This window comes from Manis pentadactyla, chromosome 10 (genome assembly GCF_030020395.1).
Source record: "Manis pentadactyla isolate mManPen7 chromosome 10, mManPen7.hap1, whole genome shotgun sequence".
Classification (NCBI taxonomy): Eukaryota; Metazoa; Chordata; class Mammalia; order Pholidota; family Manidae; genus Manis; species Manis pentadactyla.
The window spans coordinates 114,174,958-114,197,827 of record NC_080028.1 but is presented as its reverse complement, the minus strand read 5'-3'; the positions used below and the strand labels follow the sequence as shown (position 1 = coordinate 114,197,827).

General features: G+C 35.5%; 1 protein-coding gene across 4 annotated transcripts in view; it reads left to right on the top strand.

Moving 5' to 3' along the window:
- Nucleotides 1-22,870, top strand: part of PPFIA2 (PTPRF interacting protein alpha 2) — a 528,118-nt gene that overhangs the window by 102,289 nt on the left and 402,959 nt on the right. For all 4 annotated transcript variants that reach the window (XM_057487534.1, XM_036912337.2, XM_036912347.2 and 1 more), the window contains one exon: nt 10,813-10,866. In XM_057487534.1, the coding sequence (XP_057343517.1) occupies nt 10,813-10,866 (54 nt within the window). The remainder of the gene's footprint in view (nt 1-10,812; nt 10,867-22,870) is intronic.

The following is a 22,870-nucleotide window of genomic DNA, read 5'->3' as shown; positions in this document are numbered from 1 at the left end:
ACTGTTAAAAATAAAACCTGACTTTTTTAAAGGGTAGGGCATTGTATTTTTTCCTATTTACTTGTGTTTTGTGTCAGATAGGGGAAGATCAAACATCCTATAATTGGAGGTTTAATTGTAAATTAAGATCATAGTAATTGAGTCTCTGACTCTAACCAACAAAGGCTGATGACAAATCTCCCATAAATGATGTGTATCTAGGAGTATAACAATGATATCCTCTTTTAAATGTTGGATACTTCCTCTGAGTTGCTCTAACACATTTTGAATAGGCTTAAAGTTGCCCACTGTGGTACATAAATATGTAATGTCAGATAACACACAATGAAAGAAGAATAAATTGTGTATCCGTCCAGTAACTCTGACTCTACAGAAAAGAGATTGCTCAAATTATAGTAAGAAGGATAAAAATTGCATATTTAAAAATAATATTAGTGAAAATTTTATAGCCAAAGCCATGGAAATACATGAAAATTATAGGGCTAATTGAGGTAAGATATGAAACTTATGAGCTCTTGCCTTTCAGGAAAATATGCTCTAGGGGCTTAATGGAGATTTATCCCTACAATTAATCTATATCTGGGTCTTATCTATGCATATGGTAATGCATATCATTTCAACATGTATCACTATGTAGTCTGTGTCCACAACCTGTCTTTAGTTTACACATGTATAATCTAATATGTACTATACATTATTCTATGCATAATAATAGCTAATATTAATTAATAATTTACTATAAATTGTCAGTAAGTAACTTTCCATGAACTGTTAAGAGTTAATATTCCAATGTCCTCTTAGGAGAGATTAATTTTATACAAGGAACATAAAGCAGTTTCCCTGAGGTCACACAGCTAGTAAGTAGTGCAAGTAGGCCTTGTTAACTATCTTGGTAACTAAGATACTTCTCCTTGTATATGTGTTGCATTTGGCAGGCTTGAGGTAGAATTGAAGGACTACTAGCTACCCCTCAGGTGGGTCTCAGGATGGTACCTGTTATATTAACAAAAATACCTGATCATCAGTCTTGCCATCCAGAAGTTCTATTTCTGCAGTAAACTCAAAAGCAATTAGCTTCTTAATAGTTTGTTTACACTAGCCAAACTGTATATAACCAGAATGAAAATCTATTAATGTAGGGTAATATACATTTCAGAGTGGTTCCAAGTACCCACAAGCTCATCCCCTTGCTGTAGGAGGATTTCATTGGAAGCTAGATTCAACATAAATTGATCAAATTCCTTTAACATTTATTGGCCATGCTCTGTGGTAATTTCTGAGGGTATAGAGATGAAGAGGTGGCTTTCTAGGCAGAAGGATCTGTGGTGCAGAAGCACAGAAGCAAGAAAACACTTTACACAAAAAGTACTGAGTTCATTATGACAGGGTGTAAGGTTTCGTCTGAACAAGTGATGAAAAGTGAAATGGGAAAAGTAGCTCAAAACTATATAATGAAAGGCCTCATGCATAAAGATACTTCATTTATCTTCCTAAGAAGAATGGGGACTTTATTAAGAACTTTGAGTATGGGAGCAACTGATATGTATTTGCTTTGAAACACATCTTTCTGGAGTAGTGCTTCTCAAACTCTAGCCTGCTTCAGAGGCACTTGGAGGGCTTGTTAAACACCATTTCTGATTCAGCAGGACTGGAGTAAAGCCCAAGGAAATGCATTTCTAAGTTCCCACCTGACACTGATGCTACTGCTCCCCAGGCCATACTTTTTGAGAATCACTTCTCTAGAGAAGAGATTATATGAGGTGACAGTGGTAGAAAAGAACTAAAAACGTACACCATTTTGAAGAAATTCATGGATGGGGGAAAATAAAATGAATCTTTGAATTAAGGTAGTGAAAGCAGTGTTTATTGAAAGAAGGTAACAGATTGGGCTGAGCAGATATTCAGAAGGGAAACTCAACCGACTTGGATATGGACACCAGAGTGAAGGAAGACTCTGCTGACCTCCAGAAGTCTAGATTGGGTGACTGTGTTGGTATTTATTGGAAATAACAACAGAGATAAAAGCTAGGATTGAATAAATTGGATGGAAGGCACTGACCATAGTAATAACAGAGGGGATGATGTCTGATATGGACATACTGAGTCTAAGATAAGAAGGAGGCATCAGTGTGTAAAAGTTGGTAAAGGATAAGCTGGCTGAGACTGAGGCAGGATTTAGCAGAGATTCCCTTTATCACCTTAGCCATATGGAATGGAACAGACAAGAAAGGCAAAAAATTCACAGAAAAGGCACAAAAAATTCATAAAGGAAACTGCTTCAAAGAAGGCACTCCTTGGAAATGCAGAACCTTAAATCTCTTTGGCTCTTTCTTCAGAAAACCTGATGTGTGCAACACTGACACAATTGTGTCTTTGATATGTATTTGATTTCCTGTTGAGGTTTGAGTTTGAGGAAAATACTTTAAAATTAGAATTATAGCAAAAAAACTTTGGAGTTTTACTTCTTTGCTAAATCCAGCGGCATTAACTCTCATAATTTAATGTCTGTGGGTCAAACAAGGATGTTCTTTTCCCATCAGAGAATATCAACCCCACTTCAGAAAAATTCTGCTTGCAATTTCATTCATTCCTACTACAAGTATTGAATAAGTATGTTTCTCCCAAGTGGCATGTCAAGAGGAAGTCCTCTATTTCTTTTCCACAGCACCCTTATTCAAGGGAGTGTAATTGTCAAAAAATCCTGGCCTTTGGAGTTAGCTGGTCTAGATTTGAATATATTTTATCTGGGTGACTTTGTCAAGTTATTGAAACTCTTGAAGAATCAGTTCCATCATCTTAAAAATGAAAATAATAGCTGAAAGAACCAGAATGCTATTGAATGAGGCAATAGAACTCTTGTTGAGGTGTCTGGTACAGTAAATACTCAATTAATGTTAATTATTTTGTTACCCACCAATTTCTTAGGACAGACTTAACCCGTACACAGTCAGAAACAAAATGCAATTCTGGCAAAATGAAATACACAAACTTATTGTCATCCTCTAAAATTTACCCCCATGACCACTATACATTATAATTTTAACACCGTATTTATCAGAATTCTTCCTCGTGTTTTTAGATTGAGAGACCTACTCTTACTCTTAGATTTGGCAAAGTGTTAGGCTGAAAGATCCTTGAAGTCAGGGTGCATGCCGTAGCCTCTGGATTCCATACCCAGGCTTTTTGTGGGTGTGATACATACTAGTTGACTGGATCGCTTTTGTGATTCTGACTCCCTTCTGGTCTCAGTCTTTTGCAAGCCTATGACCTTGACTTGTTCATTGTCATGCTCTCTGTGTCCAGCACAGTCCCTCAGTCACAGCAGATGCTCAATCATTGTTTTTTGAGGGAATTAATTGTGTGGCTCAAAAAAATTTCATATGTGGACTGGTCTATGCCCAAAGTGTAGATATTTTCCATTTAAAACTTCTAAAGAATTGCAAAATAAGGTCTTTTCTGGCTTCTGTAGGAAACAAGGTTTATAGAATTGGTTGTGTCTATTTCCTTCTTTTTCTCTTGACTCCCAGGAAATTCACTCTGTAAAGCTGCCAAGGAAACATTAGCAGCTTAAGTCTGGTCGAGGAGGAAGATGCCTCATAAACAAACCCAGCTTCATTATTTGGATGCTTTCCTCAAGGAGCTGGTGTTCTGTGAAGATAGTGCCCATTAAGCATGATGTGAAAAACTGAATGATTTTTTGAAAAAGAAATCTCATCTTCTGACTGTTACTCATTCCCAGTGCTGTAAACCTACACACTATGAGACGATACAGGAAAATAAACATTTTTGATTTTTAATTTAAGATATTTGAGCTATTTATTAATGCTGAGCACATACGTTAGGTAAAGTTTTCAAGCACTGATTTATTTACTGTACCATAATTAAGGTATCAAGTCCTTCATTTGAAGTATTGGTAATATTTCACCAGATGGTTAAATTTAGTGTATCATTTATTACTTATTAAATCATTTTGTATGTTTTCCTTCCTATGAAATAGAATCCCTGAGATATACAGAAATTGACTGCCTCAAGATAAGATTATACAGAGTTAAGTGCCTTTTCCTTTAGGAGGATTTCTCATTAGTGATGCATAATGGAAATAATGTACAGCTTGGGGTTATAACACTTGGGATTTCAAAGCTTCTTGCTAGCATTTTCCAGCTGTGTGATCTTGGGCAAGTCATTCATTAGCTTGTTCATTCAGACGCTCTCTAACGATTTGTTGTGTATACAGTATTGCCTTGAGCCATGCTTTCAAAGTGATACATTCTACAAAACTGAGAAGTACTTCATCACTTATATACTGTAAGCCTCAGCTTTTTTACACATAAAAATGCTATTATGTGCTTTATTCATTCAGTCAGTCATTCATCCATTCAATAAGTATTTACTGAACCCTCACTGTGTGGAGATGGGGTTGTTTACCCTTCCCAGGACTCTTGACAATATCGTCCTTTTTTTCCTAACTTCTTTGGGCTTGGAGGGGTGGTTATAACTTCTAGGTCTTGCTGGTTCCTGTGCAACACCATTCCTCTGGGTCCATTACATCATCCATAACTCTATAAAGTATCCTTTTATTAAAGGCTCTTTTATGTTTTTGAGTTTGTTGTTTGTTTCCAGGAAGACCTCCCTTTGATCTAGATAGATAGTTAGGGAAAGTCTGTCTGAGATTTTGATACTTAAACTGAGATAAGAATTGAGTAAGTGAGTTAATTAAGAGAGTATTTAGGGAATTTAGAGTCCTAAACACCAGGAAAAGCACGTGCACAGACCCTGAGATAGGAGTCATATTTGGATTGTTTTTGGAACAGCAATGGGAAGAGATTATGGCAAAAGAATTGGTCTTACTCTTCAGAGATAAAAGTCAGTATCCTGCAGTATCCCTAAGGAGACCTCAAATCCCAATGTCTCTTGATTTTTTTTTCCCACTTCCATGAATCAGAGGGATGGCCAAAGCCAGATTACCAGGCATTGCAGGACATAGTAATAAGTTTGTATTTTATTCTCAGGTTAATCGGAAACTACTGGGGGGTTTTTTGGGTCAGGAGAGTAATCTGATCTAACCTGCATTTTGAACGGATAGTTCTGACTGCTATGTGGAGGATAGATGTGGGAGGGGGTGACAGGGACAGATGTAGGGAAACAGGAAGCTATTTCTTTAGTCCAAGGGAGACTTGGATTGTTGATACACAATCCAAGGTATTAGGATGGTAGGAAAGTTTGTGATAAGGAATAGTCAAATTCAAGCCATATTCTAAAGAGAATCTGCTGGATTTGGACTTGAGAAATTGGTTGGATGGTGATGTCATGATGGAGAGCATTGGGCAGGCACTTCATCAGAGGGGTTGAGATAGAAATCAAGTTTGATTTTGTATTATTAAGTTTCAGAGGGCAGTAAGGCATCCAAGTGGAGATTGGAATAGTCAGTGTGGGTCTCAGAGGATAAGTTGAGACTGAAGATATAAATCATATTTCAGTAGCGTATGTGATGTTTAAAACTGTGGCACTAAATAAGGTCATACAGAAGGTGAAACAAAATGGAAACCAAAAGAAAAAAATATGTGAAAGAGATTGAAGTGGTCAACTCTTTCAGATATGGTTTAAAGATCAAGAAAAATGATGGAAAACTGAAAGCTGATACAGCTAATTGGATGTCATTGGCAATCCTGAGAAGAGGGCTTGCAGTGATGTACTGGGGACAAAAACTGCATCAAGGGAGAATGGGAGATGAGGGACATTTTGAGGAATTTTTCTGTAAAACGGTTGAGAGAAATGCTTAATTTTGAAATTTTGAATATGTGAATTTTCTGAACTTCTCTATAAACATAAATACCTCATGAAATGTTTTTAAAAATTTTAAACATCATCAACAAAGATGTTTGATATTTTACTGTTTTATTTTAATAAATTTTTTGATTGCTTAATACACTAAAATATACTCTTTATTGAAATACAATTATTTCCCCTCAGAGAATTTCTAAAATCATCCCAAATTATAAATATGCTTTAATTTTAAAATGCTCATAGCTAGTAACAATATTGCAATGTTTTTAGCTATTTTCATATAGCTTTTTGGAAGAGTAAATCTTGGAAACTTGATATTAATTTTAAATGCAACTACCAGGTTTAAGATGCTCTGGGTCTTGTGCCATGTGCAATGTTAGATTCAGATGACTATTTGAAATTTTATTTTCTTCAGTTTTTAGTGTGTTTGATACCCAAACTATTTTAACATCCTTTCCTTGACCATAACTGGATGATCTTACTCTTCAGAGATACAAGTCAGTATCCAGCAGTATCCCTTAGGAGATGTCAAATCCCAATGTCCTCTTTTTTTCCCATCTGCATGCAGAAGAAGCAGGACTTTCAACATTGAATTTAATGGCTTGCCCTGAAAGCCGTATGATTAATCCCTGTAGCTCCAACATTGAAGTGTCCCTCAAGGGAAAAATATGTGAACCCTTAGAGCAGAAGACCAAGAGGAGGACGCACAGTTTAACAACTGATGGCATCCATTCAGCTGAGTGCTGAGTTTATTTTAAATGTGGGCTGAGGTGATATCATTGTTCCAGGCTTCCCTCAGCTCTCGCTTAGAGCTCTGACACTGACTGCATTGCTCCATCTGCAGCTCAGCCTTCCCAAGCCTTCAGACTGATTCATGGGCCAGCCTTCGTTCATGGTGTTTCCATCTGGAGCAAAGCTTTCCAGTAATACAAGAGTTTGCCTTCACACAGCTTGGGTCAAAGACTGGCTAATAATCTCACTTAGGTATTTAACACCTTGGAGAACAAGCAAAACTTTCATTACCTGAAAAGTATTTCAAATAAATCACGTTGATTATATAATAAATCATTCCTAGTTTATTTTGTTCTGTGTAATTTTAAATGCACACTCCACCTATAATGGAGGCTATGTAATAATGATATTAAGTAGCAACAGTCTCTGTGCAGCAGTGTGTAGGCAAGTGCTAGGCTGGCTTGCCACACCTCTATATATCTGACGAGGAAAAAGATAATGAGTCCAAATGGATTTGAGAGTTTATAACGTACACTGCATAAACAGTCACCATAGTGCCTGCTCTGCATGTCCCTAGAAGGACCTGGATTGGGGTCAGACAGACAAGTAACGTGCTTAGGGAGCAAAGCCCATGGAGTTCCTCCCTCCCAGGGTTGTTCAAATGCCATCACTGCTCTTCCAAGATCGAACAATAAGGTGCCCAGGGCAGACAGTTAACAGAGGCACTCATTCTCCAGAGCGTGTTAGTGTAGACTCATCATGTGTATGACCCGCAGAAGGAGGGCCTCCTTGCCATGTCACTTGCCTCCTTTTAGTCCTGGTCCTGGTCCCTAGTTCCACCAGACAACAGTAAGTTGGATGGCCCAGATGACAGACAAGGAGGAAGAAGCAACTGGGAGGAGCCAATTCCATACAGGTCCTACGCAGTTTTACAGCATGTGGGTGGATGTAGAGCTAGGAAAGGTGAGGTGGAAAGACGCATGCCTGACTGGTGCGAGGGAGGTGAACGAGAAACAGCCTTGTGGAAGCTCTTCATAAGACTGCCCATCTTATTATGTTCTGCGGAGGCTCACAGAACATTCCGCCAAGACTGAGGCCAGCTTACTGTTCAGCCTTGTCTACATGGTCCATGTGGATGCGTTTGAGATCCCAGGATGCCGGAGTGAAGCTGTTCATCTACAATTGATGTCAACAAACACAGCTTTGGAATGGTGTACGCATGTTTTGTAACACCGCTTCTGAAGAACCATGTAATATTGGGTGACTTATGTAAACTTTTAACCTCTCAGGTGAGATAAGAAATGACTACCTTATAAAGCTATTGTCATGTTAATGTGCATAAAGCATCTACCTGGCACATAGTAAATGTTTCATAGGTAGTAGTCATTTTGTTAGCTATTTTGTCAAAATGACCATGATAGGTAATATAGAGAATTAAATTCTGTAACCTAGTAGAAAACCAGTTTCTCTGAATCTTTTAATCAAACATTATTACAATAGTAATTTAAACTTTCTAGGAAATCTGTATTTTTACTTTTTGATATCCCCTTTAGTTATATATAAAAAGACATTTAAATAACAAGCATAGACACATTTGTCAAATATTTTTGTTTTATTTTGTAGATGAAATATCAACAACCACCAAAAGGAATGACTCATTTTTAGTTCTGTTTCCCCCAAAGGATTTATTTTACCTATTAATTTTACAACATTAATGCATTCATGCATACCTATACTCAGTTTTCACAACTGATAAATTTATTTTTACATCAAATGATACACAGGCCATATTTAACTTGGGCCTGTGTCCAAGTAGGACACTCTTTTCCAACTTATACTCTATACAACATAAGCTCAGAAAATTATTTTTCAATAAAATGAATAAATGGAATAAGCATGCATCTGTACTGTATTTAGAAAGTCATGAGTTCATAATTTGCTTTAATTCAACATGTTAAAAACCACAAGTAACAATGCCTTTTCCATTCATCTTCTAAATTCTACTTTGGCTTTATTTTTCTCAAGACTATGACTATCATGAAAGGCTTAAGATTTTCAAAATCTGAGAATTGGCTCAATTTAACTATCATAACAGGAAAGCTTCATGATAGAACTTATAAAACTATGACAAATGCATTCGCTAAATTGTTAAAATACTTTTAATCTGGATCAGTTTCTCTGTTAACTCTGATAAGGCCATCAGTAATCCCTATTATTCATATAATTTATATGCTTTTCCATTAAGAAAGTCATGTATTAACTCAAAATGTTCTTAACATCATTTTCTTTCATTTTAAATGTACTAGGAAATAATGTTTCATATGAATAGAACTTTGTGTTTTGTCATGGTTATAATAATAGTAATATCAGTGCAATGGGCTATTTTATTTTCTATTAATCTAATATTTTAACATTTTACTACCTAATGTCAGTGTGTTCCATGAAATTCTAAAACAGTTTTCAAAATCATGTTTACTTTTGGATTCAAAAGGAATGTTAGTTATGCTTGTTACTTTGTAAATATGTTTATGCTTCCCTTTTATTATAAAAGGTCATAATTTACTAAGATGACTTAGTAGGAATGTAGGATCAAATAATTTAGGTTATTTGATTATTCATGGTGTAGATGGTGATAGATAAAGAATTTCAACAGAATGGAGAAGGAAAGCTTTTTATAAATAGATTTTACAATGCACACATATTAGTTTTCGAGAGCCAGAAAGTTACCTTAAACTTTCAGGTAGGGAAAACATGTAGTTTCAAAAATTGCTGAAATGACTGAATCTGGGACTTAGACTCTATCGTTATATCTTACAGAAGATATATTGTCTTAGTTCTCCAAGAGGGCCAGAACTGAAGCAGTTTTTATAAGCCTACTTTGGAGCTAGAATGGGGAAGGGGCAGGAGAGGTTTCTTAAAGAAATGTTGGATAGGTAAAAAAAATATTATATACGATATACCCATTACAGAGGAGCCAAGTTAATTATTTTCTTGCCAAGTATTCCTGTGGTTGCCTTATCATTTATGGCCCTTAATAAAATACTCAAGTAGAGATTCATTGCCACTGAGTTCTTGTTCAAAGGCAGCTTCTTCAGATGGAAACTTTCAGTGCCCCGTCCCGTTCTTCTCCCCTGCCCTGCCTTTAATGTTTCATTCACATGCTCTTTCCAGTTTCATGTTTGTTGTTTAAGATTCCCCTTTTTTGAGATACCATGGAAATAATGATGTGATTAAGTCCCGTGAGAGTTAGTAGTGTGTCTTCTTAATGATATGAAGGTGTTGGCTGTTTCTCTCATCGTAGGCATTTAATTTTCTTTTTCTCCTGTTTTGACGGAGTTATCTTTCATCTTCAGTTTCTTACTGCAACTATATATCTCCAGGCTCCTCATTCTATTCTTTCAACTAGATGCAAACAGGTAAGAAGTGACCAGTGTCACAGGAAAGGAATGTTAACAAAAAGTACAACTCTTCATTGTAGCTTCAAACTCCTGTCCAGCAGGCTTTGAGCAGTTTTCTATTTTGTTTTTTCCTTTGGGGGAATGAAGGAATAATTTAAAAATTAAAACAGTTGCAAACATTAAAATCCTGAGAGATTGTACTAAAAAATCTGGAATTCTAACATCTTTTGAAAAAGTTGTATGACTAGTAGCCTGGGAATCAAAGCTCTACAACTGATTAGGCTGAACTAGACCCTATGGACTGGGCACATGTTCTCCAGTCTCTCAGAGCATACTCATTTCTCCAATTATGGTACTTTTGACAATCATAGTCATTACTCAGGCATGATCTTTTGTGGTTACTGATTCAAGATTAGAAATTGATCTTTGTAAAGTAGTAACCTAATCTATCCATATCTGTTTATATTTTCATCTATATATATAGTAATAGACTGTTGGTAGTCAAACTTTTCTGAAAGTCAGGCATATTCCATGAGATTAAGTTGGCAAATAATATGTTAAATTGCACTTTCATTATATTTTCATTTTTGTATTTTGCCCTTATTTCAGTTCCTTGGAGGATAAAACTGTTTTCCCACCTAGAGCCATTGTCTTGCAAAGTTCAAGAATAATTAGTCTGCCTTTTTTTTTATTTTTATGAATTGTATATAATTGGAGAAAACATCTAGATTTTTAGATACAGGCTATTTGTGTAGCATTACTGTGTGTCAGACTGTCTCCAAACAAAACAAAGCAAATGTAGCTGAGTGCAGCTAAAGACAATACGACACTGTGGGACTGGGGAAATTCTCCATGCTGTTGAGTAGCATTTTACAATCAACACCTCTCCCCTTTTCAGGATATCGAATCTCTAACAGGAGGGCTGACTGGTTCTAAGGGGGCTGATCCACCGGTAAGTTAGATTCTTCATTAAATTTAACTGTTGATGAACTGAATTATATGCTTACCAGATCATCAGTTACTTGATTACATTTTGTCATGTAGGTAACTTTTTGAATTATATAGTTATTGCAGTAACTAATTCATAAGAGTGAACTTCACTGGAGGTATCTTTTTGTTTTTAAGTTTTATTAACTCAGAAAATTCATCTCCATGTGTTGACACTAAAGAGTAACAACTTAATTAGAATATGTCAATACTCTGTAACCTACTAATGGGCTGAAACAAGGTAAAACATTTTGGGACTTGAGTTTACCATTCTAAAAATGAGTGTATGACTTGGGTTGTGATATATTTCTAGTTACTGAGAAAAGTTATTTTATCAGCCAATTTTATCAACAGTATTGATTCTTGATATTGCTGTTTCTTTCCTATTTTACACAGGAAATATCTAGAAAAATAGAGAAAGTATTCAAAAGTTTTAAATAATCATTTTTAAGTAATAAGGGAATTATAGATTAGTATTCGACCTCTTATTATTTTCTGTGTGATTTCAGAAAACATTGATGAAAATGACATTTCTGTGATATCATGTTTGAAGCACAAACAGGAGTTCATGGTTTATATCTAAAGTAATAAGATTCAACTTACTTCGATAGATAGTCAACGCATAAATTTTTAGCACTGATTTTTCACTTAGCTCTGTGAGATTTAATGCGGAACATACAGAACACAGTGTTATTGATCTTTAGCTATCTGTCACATAGATGTCTAGGTGAAACATGTAATTACATCAAAATACCAGTGAGGTATTAAAAAGAAGATCAACTGTAGTTCTTTCTCTTCTGTCTCATGCTCATGTGTCTCAAGATATGTCTAATCTTCATTAAATTGCTCTTAAAGTAGGCTACGCAACATATTTTAGTCCTTTCCCTTTTATTTCCATCTTCTGAATTTACAAGGGAAAAAAATGTACTGTCTCTTCAAATAGCTGCTTATATTTAGTCCCTAGACCAATTGCATTGCAGCATAAGGTAAAATGAAATGTAAGTCAGCCAGCAATTTTATTGTGACAGGATTTATGGCCAATCCTACATAAGTAGTGTAGGTGACTGCTTATGTGAAGTAATCTCACTCTGCTGCTTTACATGGTATTTGTACATAGCATTTAACTTTTTTTTTCTTAGAAGAATAAATCCCTTTCCTTCAAAATATCTCTCTCAGTTGTCCACTGATTCCTGAATGAATTCCACACTACAGATCTGTCATTTTAAGAGAATTTGTCCCTTGTTCAAATCAAAACCAAACACCTCTCTTCTACACAGGGTGATGAAAATCCTACCCATTATTCACATGTTAAAATAAGTTAATTTATCATATCCTTTCAAAAAAGCATGCTTCCAAACACAGCAAGTTGAGTGGGCATAAAGCCTATGTGTTGAAAGAAGTCCCTTGCTGGGAAAAAAGCTCACAGAAAGAAAGGAAGGTGTCCTGAAGGCACACTTCACCGACTTCATTCTTAATAGCTGAAAGTGAAATGTTTGTGAATTATAAATATAATTTATAATATTGTGAGGATAGCGGTTCTCTCTTGGCCATGCCTTATCACAATGATTGGTATAAAATACCTATATGTTCTCAATTTGATGATTGTGTTTTATTTCATAAATTTTCATAGAGTGGAAAACGTCATGCAAATTTTAGAGTACAAAGAGTTCAGGCAATCTCGGGGGCTAGCAATGGTACACATGAATGAACAGTACATACTAGTATCCCACTGTGAAAAAGCTATCTAGAGCATATTAGTGGAAGCTATGTAAAAAAAATCATCTTTTAAAGTCCTCTGTAAAGCTTTTATAAAGAAGTCTAAATATGGGTGACATGGTAATAATATCTAGTGTTAATTCAGTCATTCAAGAATAAGAATTTGACTTTGGAAGCTATTGTTTTTGCCCCTACATTAGAAAACTGAAAATCAAATTAAGTTTTACATAATCTAAATCCACTTGAAATTTTACATTTTTGTCCTTTAAAAAAAATCTTTTTAGTTATCTAAATACTATTGTCCATTTTTAAAGTATGTCTTTTGTATAAATATTTACAATTTATTATTAAAACCATACTATGATGAAATTTTTATTGGCAAGGAATTCAAGCACTTTAGGCTTATAGTAGGGGTCATTTCATAATGTATAAAAATATCCAATCACTATAATGTACACCTGAAACCAGTGGGATATCATATGTGACTATATGTCAATGAAAAAAAATTCAAGTTCCTATTGTTTTCACTCATTCAACAGAATATATAAATGCTGAATGAATGGCATCTCACAAGGATGCATAGCTTTGGAATAATTTCCTTAAAAATGAAATAGAAATCTCAGAGACATCTTTAAATGAACATGGTATATTTAAAATTTGCAGTTTTCTCTATGGGTGGACATATGTATTATTTCTGAAGCATTAGAAAAAAGTACAGTTTACATTGTTTTAAATTGTATGAGTGTATGAGACTTGGGTCAGATTTTCAAATAACTTATAAATAAATTTGCATATCTGGTTAGAATAAATTTGAGGAACTCCAGAAATGTAGTTGTGTTAACATTTAAAAAAATAAGTGTTATGTAGGTTTTTGGGAAGTTCAGTTTCTATGCTAATGAGAGAGGATCATTCATGATTTCCAGGGCAATTAAAGAATGGCTTTGTTTCTTCAGAAAAGGAGTTCAAGAGGCATGTTTTTAAATTCAGAAACTGAAAATCATTGCAACAAATAGAACTTGCAGATTTTTGTAAATCACAAAATTATCTTAGGAAATGAACTTTTCTATCATTGAGAAAGATATTATCTGTCAAATATTACCTTAAAATTCTCTTTGAAAAATTATATCAGATATTGTACATTTGGCATATATTTTTCATTCACAAAAAAATGGACACAGATTAACATACAGTGTAAGAACATAGCATATATTTACATATAAAATATGGAAAAGAATACTTAAATAGGTAAATAATAAAATATAATCAAATTAAATAGTACCTTTTATATATCATTTTTGCCAAAGTGTTTTAAATTTTAAATACTAACAATATTAAAATATAAAAACTTGAATGGTTTGGGTATCAGGGGTGACCCACGTGATCAAATTGTCAGCCATCTTTTAGGAAGGTCAGAGTGTAATCTAAGCAACTTGGCTTCAGGTGGTCAGAAGGATTTTAGATACTGAAGAAGTGGGTTGCAAGACATGAACACTCTTATACAGCTGTGCCAGCTGTTCCTGGTATCTGGAGAGCTGTGGATGTGCAGGTGTATGTAGAACCAGCCACTGGCCTTTCTAGAGCCTATGAGCCAGTGACATGGAGCTGATGGCCAGCCCTGGCCTGGAGCCAGGATTTTCCCAGACTGCTGGCTAGGTCTAAATCTATAGGTGGGATTGGCAGCTGAGTTTGGTGACAAAAGTCAAATTTCATCATCTAGACCCAAGTCAAATAACATACACAGAGGAGTTTCTCTTCAGAAATTGGTTTAACAAATGTCCTGATGACTAATTATCTGTATAATTTCTTATCTATTTTGATTCGTTTTAAGGGTCAGTGTGGACAAAATCTAATGAGTAATGTGGGTCAAATCTTAGACTACATAAAACATGCCTGAACATATTTCACTGTAACACACATTGGTCAAGTATGGAAGATCATGATATTTCAGAGTACTATTATCAGTGATGGAATTAAGTCCTCCTCACATCTTGTCCAGAACTTACAGCAATAATGCCACTATGGCTATTGAGTTCTTTACTTATTTTTCCTTCTGTTTGTCCTTGGGGTAATAAGATACATAAATTTGCTACTAACAGAATTTAGTACTTTTAATTGTCCTGTTTCCCTTATCCAAGTACTAATGGTTTCTTCATTTCTAAATTGTAGTGAATGAATGGCTATCTACATCCTTGGGCGTGATATGCACAATGTCCCAAACATTCTGTAGCTCTAAATTTTTTCCCCACTGAGGAAACAGAATTGTACATTCTATGTTTTTTGTACTTTCTGTTCTCATTTTAATGGGCTTCCTGAGAGTTCTTAGCAATTTGGGTAAACACTCCACAGATTTTTAAACAAATTTAATTTCCTAAGAGTGCTGTTTAGACCAGGTTATTATAAATGGTCTTAAAATTAAAAGTTACTAAGACAGATTCTGAAACTTAATTTTATTATTCAAAAATGCCAGTGTTATACTCATTTGCTTCAAAAGCTGAGGGAATTAAAAAAAAGCAAATCTGATTTGTGATCTAATTTAATTTATTTCAACCTGAACTTTATATTTTTATATTACTTATTTCCATTTTTCTGTTTATTCAGAATTTAGTGTATATTTGAGTGTACACTATGTGCTAGACATTTGGTTAAGTTTTGGAGATAGTGATAAAACACCGTTTTTCATTTCAAAATCTAAGGTGCATAAAAACTGATCATAATGTTATAGAAATATTATATGAAGATAACATACATATATTATGTAAGAAAGGTGACTTTTTTCTTTCTTCCTCCTTTCCTTCATTCCACAACAAATCGAGGACAACATCTCAGGAGAAAGTCAAAATTTTATTTTGTGTAAAACACTAACATCAATATGAACATATAGAATGACAGAATGGAGAGGAATGGACTGGTCATGGTGAATGCACAAGAACAGGTGGCTGTTTGGAGGGAGGGGAATGAGACTAAGCAAGGCCAACTTTTGAACTCATTGGCTTGGCAATTGAGTGGCTGAAAGCACCATACATAGAGACAAAAATCTCATGAGGTTAAACATTTCTGGATGGTGGAGGGGTGGGGAGTGGTGAGTTAGGTTTGAGCACATTAAACTGAGCTGACAGAGTTGGGAATATATGGATGATTTTGGAATTTAAAGGTGAGATTTCATGGCCAGCGTTGATTTGGATATGTAGAATAGTTCACTGAAGCCATTGGAGTTGATGAAGTCACTCCAGAAAATGGACTCCAAGTGAGAAAAAAGAGCTAGTAATAAATCACTTGGAGAAGAATTTACCAAGGAAACAAAAGTTCATTCTAGAGCACTAGATAAGGCGGAAAAGGATGAATTGCATGTTACACAGAAAAACCAATGTCTCTTCAGATGTAAAATGAGGTTTGAAAGAAAGGATGGAAGCTGCCGGAAACATATTTGTGGGTAGGGGCCTTACAAACTTGGTCTCCATTTAACGACTTCTCTTTTCCCCTTGAAGTAAAAAGGTGCTGACTCGTGGCAGTGGCAGAGAAGATGATGTGACAAAATACTTCAGGAATATGGAGAAGGTTTATCTAGCCATTATGGATTGTGGGAGAGCTGTGTAAACCACAGATGGATTAGTGGAAGTGTTATGGGTCCTCTTGTTGTAGGCAGTAAATTTGCAGTGGTTAAAAATACTGAAAGGTGTGTTTCCTTTTACCTCCAGTAGTGCTTTATAGCCCCCGTATGGGAGGGGAGAATGCCTCCAACCATTTCGTTTTCAGGTTGTTTTTCTGCCAGACTATTTTTATGGAAGACCAATTGAGAATATTACCAAAAATGTCTTAAAGTCTAAGTGGAATAAGAATTGCAGGGCAGATAGGAAGGGATTGAAGAAGCAGAGGATTCAAGGGTCTCAGTAAATTTGAAAAAAGTTGCAGTGAATGTATGAAGGATTGAAGATGATGGTGAGACTAAGATGCTCGATTTAAGTATTTCAGGACCAAAACATTTCCAAGGGCTAGTCAGATCCATGTTGTGGTTGTGAAAATGGTGAAATACAGAGGGAACGAAGCTCATTGGAACTGATGACATCAAGAAACTGAGAGGCTAGTGTTGGATGGACCATTTGCATAGGCTCTGCAGTCTTTCCTACCTACATTCATTCCCTGGATAATCCCAACCTGTTTTATAGTTTGAGTGCCATATAGAACCAATACAGAATAATTTACATCTCTAGACTGAATCACTTCCTTGAACTTCAGACTTGTGTATCCAGCTAAATATTTTTTTAGCTGGATAAATAAGTGGATAAATAAGCAAATCCACTATTGGATATATATATATAAGTGGATTTGTATATCCACTTATATATATATATCCAATAGGAATTTAAAGCCTAATAAGTTAAAAACTGAGCTTCTGTTCTTCTCTGTCACTCTCTACAAATAGCTTTCAGTTTTCCCCGTATCAGTTCATGGCTGCTCCATGATACTGTCTCCCAAAGTCAAAACTTTAGTGTCATCCTGTAGGTTCTATTTTCATATTTTCCTAGAATCCAACCACTCCTCAATACCCTACAAACCTACCACCCTGGCCACAGCCACTTGCTTCCTCACAGTGCCCATTCTCAGGGAACCAAGCAGCCCAAGTGTTCTAAAACGGAAGTCAAATCAGATCACAGCTAGGCTTCACATCAGAATACAATCCCCAAAGCCCATGGAATGGTTTCTGAGATCCTCCATGGCTTCTCTCCTTGCAATGCCTCTAGGAACTGATCTCCTACCTTTCCTCCCAAGAGCATGGGATGAATTTCCATTTATTAGTGTCCTCCTTAATTTCTCTTAAGAGTGTCTTGTAGTTTTCAGGGTACAGGTCTTTCACTTCCTTGTTTTGGTTTATTCCTAGGTATTTTAATCTTTCTCATGCAATTGTGAATGGAATTGTTTTCCTGATTTCTCTTTCTGCTAGTTCATCCTTAGTGTATAGGAATGCAACAGATTTCTGTGTATTAATTTTGTATCCTGCAACTTTGCTGAATTCATATATTAGTTCTAGTAGTTTGGGAGTGGATTCTTTAGGATTTTTATGTACAATATCATGTCATCTGCAAACAGTGACAGTTTGGCTTCTTCCTTACCAATCTGGATGCCTTTTATTTCTTTGTTTTATCTGATTGCTGTGGCTAGGACCCCCAGAACTATGTTGAATAAAAGCGGGTAGAGTGGGCATCCTGGTCTTGTTCTCGATCTTAGGGGAAAAGCTTTCAGCTTCTCACTGTTAAGTATGATGTTGGCTGTGGGTTTGTCATATAGGTCCTTTATTATGTTAAGGTACTTGCCCTCTATACCCATTTTGTTGAGAGTTTTTATCATGAATGGATGTTGAATTTTGTCGGATGCTTTTTCAGCATCTATGGAGATGATCATGTGGTTTTTGTCCTTTTTGTTGATGTGGAGAATGATGTTGATGGATTTTCAAATGTCGTACCATCCTTGCATCCCTAAGATGAATCCCACTTGATCATGGTGTATGACCCTCTTCATGTATTTTTGAATTTGGTTTGCTAATATTTTGTTGAGTATTTTTGAATCCATGTTCATCAGGGATATTATTGTCTGTAGTTTTCTTTTTTTTGTGTTGTCTTTGCCTGGTTTTGGTATTAGAGTGATGCTGCCTTCATAGAATGAGTTTGGAAGTATTCCCTATTCTTCAATTTTTTGGAAAACTTTAAGGAGAATGGGTATTCTGTCTTCTGTAAATGTCTGATAAAATTCAGCAGTTAATTCATCTGGCCTGGGAGTTTTGTTCTTGGGTAGTTTTTTGATTACTGATTCAATTTTGTTGCTGGTAATTGGTCTTTTTAGATTTTCAGTTTCTTCCTTGGTCAGTCTTGGAAGGTTGTATTTTTCTAGAAAGTTGTCCATTTCTTCTAGGTTATCCAGTTTGTTAGCATATAGATGTTCATAGTATTCTCTAATAATTCTTTGTATTTCTGTTGTGTCCATCGTGATTTTTCCTTTCTCATTTCTGATTCTGTTTATGTGTGTAGAGTCTCTTTTTCTCTTAATAAGTCTAGCTAGGGGTTTATCTATTTTGTTTATTTTCTCAAAGAACCAGCTCTCGGTTTCATTGATTTTTTTCCTATTCTTTTGTTGTTCTCGATTTTATTTATTTCTTCTCTGATCTTTATTATGTCCCTCTTTCTGCTGACTTTGGGCCTCATTTGTTCTTCTTTTTCCATTTTCAATAATTGTGAATTTAGACTATCCATTTGGGATTGTTCTTCCTTCTTTAAATAGGCCTGGATTGCTATATACTTTCCTCTTAAAACTGCCTTTGCTGCATCCCATAGAAGTTGGTGCGTTGTGCTGTTGTTTTCATTTGTCTCCATATATTGCTTGATCTCTGTTTAATTTGTTCATTGATCCACTGATTATTTAGGAGCATGTTGTTAAGCATCCATGGGTGTGTTTGCCTTTTTGCTTTCTTTGTACAATTTATTTCTAGTGTTATACCTTTGTGATCCGAGAAGTTGGTTGGTAGAATTTCAATCTTTTTGAATTCACTGAGGCTCTTTTTGTGGTATAGTATGTGGTCTATTCTGGAAAATGTTCCATGTACATTTGAGAGGAATATGTATCCTGCTTCTTTTGGGTGTAGAGTTCTGTAGATGTCTGTTAGGTCCATTTGTTCTAGTGTGTCGTTCAGTGCCTCTGTGTCCTTACTTATTTTCTATCTGATTGATCTGTGTTTTGGAATGAGTGGTGTGTTGAAGTCTCCTAAAATAAATGCATTGGATTCTGTTTCTTCTTTTAATTCTGTTAGTATTTGTTTCACATATGTGGGTACTCCTTGTTGGGTGCATAGATATTTATAATGGTTATATCCTCTTGTTGGACTGATCCCTTTATCATTATGTAATGTCCTTCTTTTTCTCTTTTTACTTTCTTTGTTTTGAAGTCTATTTTGTCTGATACAAGTATTGCATATTACTTATTTTCTTATACTAGAATATAAATTCAATATTGTTAAGGTATTTGCTCCTCTTGTTCACTGTTATATTAAAAGGGTCTAGAAATAATACATGTCATATAAAGGTCCTGTGTATATGTTTGTTGAATGAATGAGAACAAGTATTATTAAGCACATGATTTATGTAACAATATTTATGTTCTTAAAATAACTCTAGCAGCATACAACATGGAGAAAGAGTTTGAGGTTATTATAAATAGTTCTAGAATGAGATCACACAGGTGAACTTCAGATTATGATATTTGTAGTAAGTATTAAAGTAGCAGAGATTAAAAACCTTACAAAAGCAGTATGAATAGAATCTTTTGGTGAAGAAATAAAAAGGACTCAAAGATAACTTCAAATACTGGCTACTGAGGAAAAAATTAACAGTATATAATCAGAAGGATGTATTTCAGACACTGTATATGTTCTTCATCTTGTTTAACATCACTAGATATAAGCCCTTTGAAAGAAGGTATTTCTTTCTGGGTTAGAGTTGTATCCCCTAGTGCTTTGAACAATGCCTGACACATAGTAAGCATTCAATAAGTATTTAATAAGCAATGAATGAAACAAAGACTCTAATGCCTATGGTTTTCAGATGGTAAAAATGAACCAGATATTGAAAACTTAATACATAAGGGAGTAAAAGATGAGAAATGGAACTTCCATTCTTGAGTTAAATATTACTTAAAGCCCCAAAGCCTCATACCATTGGTGATAAGTATCCTCATATTCTGTAGAGAAGCACTGCACATATCCCCCACAGACTTACTAAGTCATAATTACCCGGACATCAGTCCTGCCACTGAGAATCATCACCTTTCACTTAAGAGAACACTAGGAAGTAGTCACTATCAGAGTTTCAGCTGGTAGAGAGCCCTGCACGGGTTTTATTTACTCACTGAAGGAGAGAAAGGTGTGCTGCTTCTGAGCCAAATGAGGATATATCCAAAGCAATGCCTTATAGGAGGGTCCAGTGATATCTCCATGTTCAGATATTTATATCAGTAGGTGATTCAGTAGAATAGAGATGTAAAGTAAGGGGAGAGATTAATGTATATCCCTTGGAGTGTGGGGACATGAATAACCATTGAATCTGATGTTTGCTTCCTGCCTTGTCAATTTGGATGGCAGGAGTCTGTTTGGAGCTATCCTTAGTCAGGGCAAGGAAAAGGGATCTCAGTAAGAGTCGCCTTTACCACTAGAGTTTGATGTGTCAAAGATGCATGAGCTTTTCCTAGGTCAGGTTGAAGAGGTGGAAGGGTAATGGAACCAACCCTTCTAAGAAGGCTACTTTCTAGGACAATGAGACTCTGTATTAACAATTAATAGGGTGTCAGATGTTCTGCCAAAGACAGAATACAAAGGTGAAGGGAGGCAAGTGGTTAGAGAGCTGATAACCAGCTGCCTATGTCAATGAGCTGTGAATCATGGGGTATCCCCATGGGACAATATCCAGCTCATTCCCTAATGAACCCCAATTTAGAAATCTAGTATTTAGGCACCTGGCACCTATAAGTCACCAGTCATATAAGACTTGGCTTTTTTCTCTGTAATTCTTGGTCAGGTCCCTGCCCCAACCTAGAAGGAAGACCCATGAAGTAGACAGAATACAGTTGAACAATGGATCATTTCCCTCTTTGGTGAGAAGTCCTTCAGTCCTGAGTTGGAGTAATCCGAGAAACTCTGAGTTGAATCAGTGGAATTTTTGATAGTGGGCTATATTGTAATATGCACCTGAAATAGTTTGAATATCCCAAATGAGACTTGTTCTCGTAACTCTAAGTGACATGAAAGCTACTAATAATGCTTAAGCTGCATTCAGACATGGGGAGCAAATATATGACAAATCCTGTTCGATGGTAAGGTTGGTATTTATTCTAGATCTGTTACTTGTATGTAGTTGCTTGTTTAAATAGAATTCAACCCATTAAATAAACTCCCCAACATTGTGAAAAGACCATGTCATTGTTAGTTATTAATGACAGGGAGGGCTAAAAGTGGGAATAGTTAGATGGTGTAGACTTCCAAATAGAGATGGTTTCACTTGAGAATAGAGGAGTCATGGATTGGAGATCTTAATAGTTTTCCAGAAAGTTTCTAACTTTACCTTCTGAAGTAAGCTGAGAAATTATGAACAGAATCATCCATGTGCTGCTCATGAAGACATACATATTTATTGGGATTAAGGTAAAATAATGGGCTCGTTCAACAAAGTTATAAAACACACAGGTAAGATTGTTTACTGTAAAATGGGGATTTCAGAAGGTATGATGGACAGTTTGAAAGGAAGATAAGAATGGGAAGTATGTTAGAGGAGAAAAAAACAAAACACTATGGTATAAAGATAGTAGATAGACTGATGACCTAGAGGGGTTAAAATTTTGTATACCTCTGCCTCACAAGATGAAAAAGGTTAACTGATAGGAAAGTTTCCAAAATAATTCATACTAAATGACTTCATACCATCTCAGACTTCAACTTACAAAAGGCAAATAAAATTTAGAAATATATACAATATAGTATACAAATTATATTTCATATAAATCCATACTTGAATTATTTTGTTGTCCATAAAAGTAAGATGTAGTAATTTAGAGTGTGGGCTCTAGAAAGTTGGCCTCACTTTGATTTTTGACTCTGCACCTTTCTAGCTGTGTAACATTGACCAAACTACTTACTTTATTATGCCTCAGTTTCCTAAACTAAAGCATGAGGATAAAAGTAGAGCTTCTTTCACAGGGTGGTTGTATTAAATGAACCACACACACAGCGCTTCACATACTGCCGCCACCAGTAGGTCCTCTGTTGATGTTCACTACTGCAATTGTTACACCAATTAAAGTGTACATTAAATGATGTAGGATTATTGCAAAGAACTGGCTTGTATTGTCTACTATGTTTTCACAGGAGAAGGAAGAGCAGTAGTCTATGTATATTATTTTTAAATAATTAAAATAGGTCAGCCCAACCCCAGTATCTCGGTAATCCACAAAGGATATGTTTTCTTTAGATAGTGGGTATATGCAGTGTGGGTAGTGAATGGGGAAGGAGGAAATCAACTCAGTTGTAATTAGTTAATTAATTAATTTTTAACTTGTCAGAATAGGTACTTAAAATATTGGTGGCATGAATATGTAGACAAAATAATGAAAGACAGCTCATAAGTGGGAATTTTATCATGACAGAAATGTGATGGACAACACTATGGTACCAAGATTTCTGTTAGGCAATTTACTATTTCTTAATGCATTAATGATTAGAA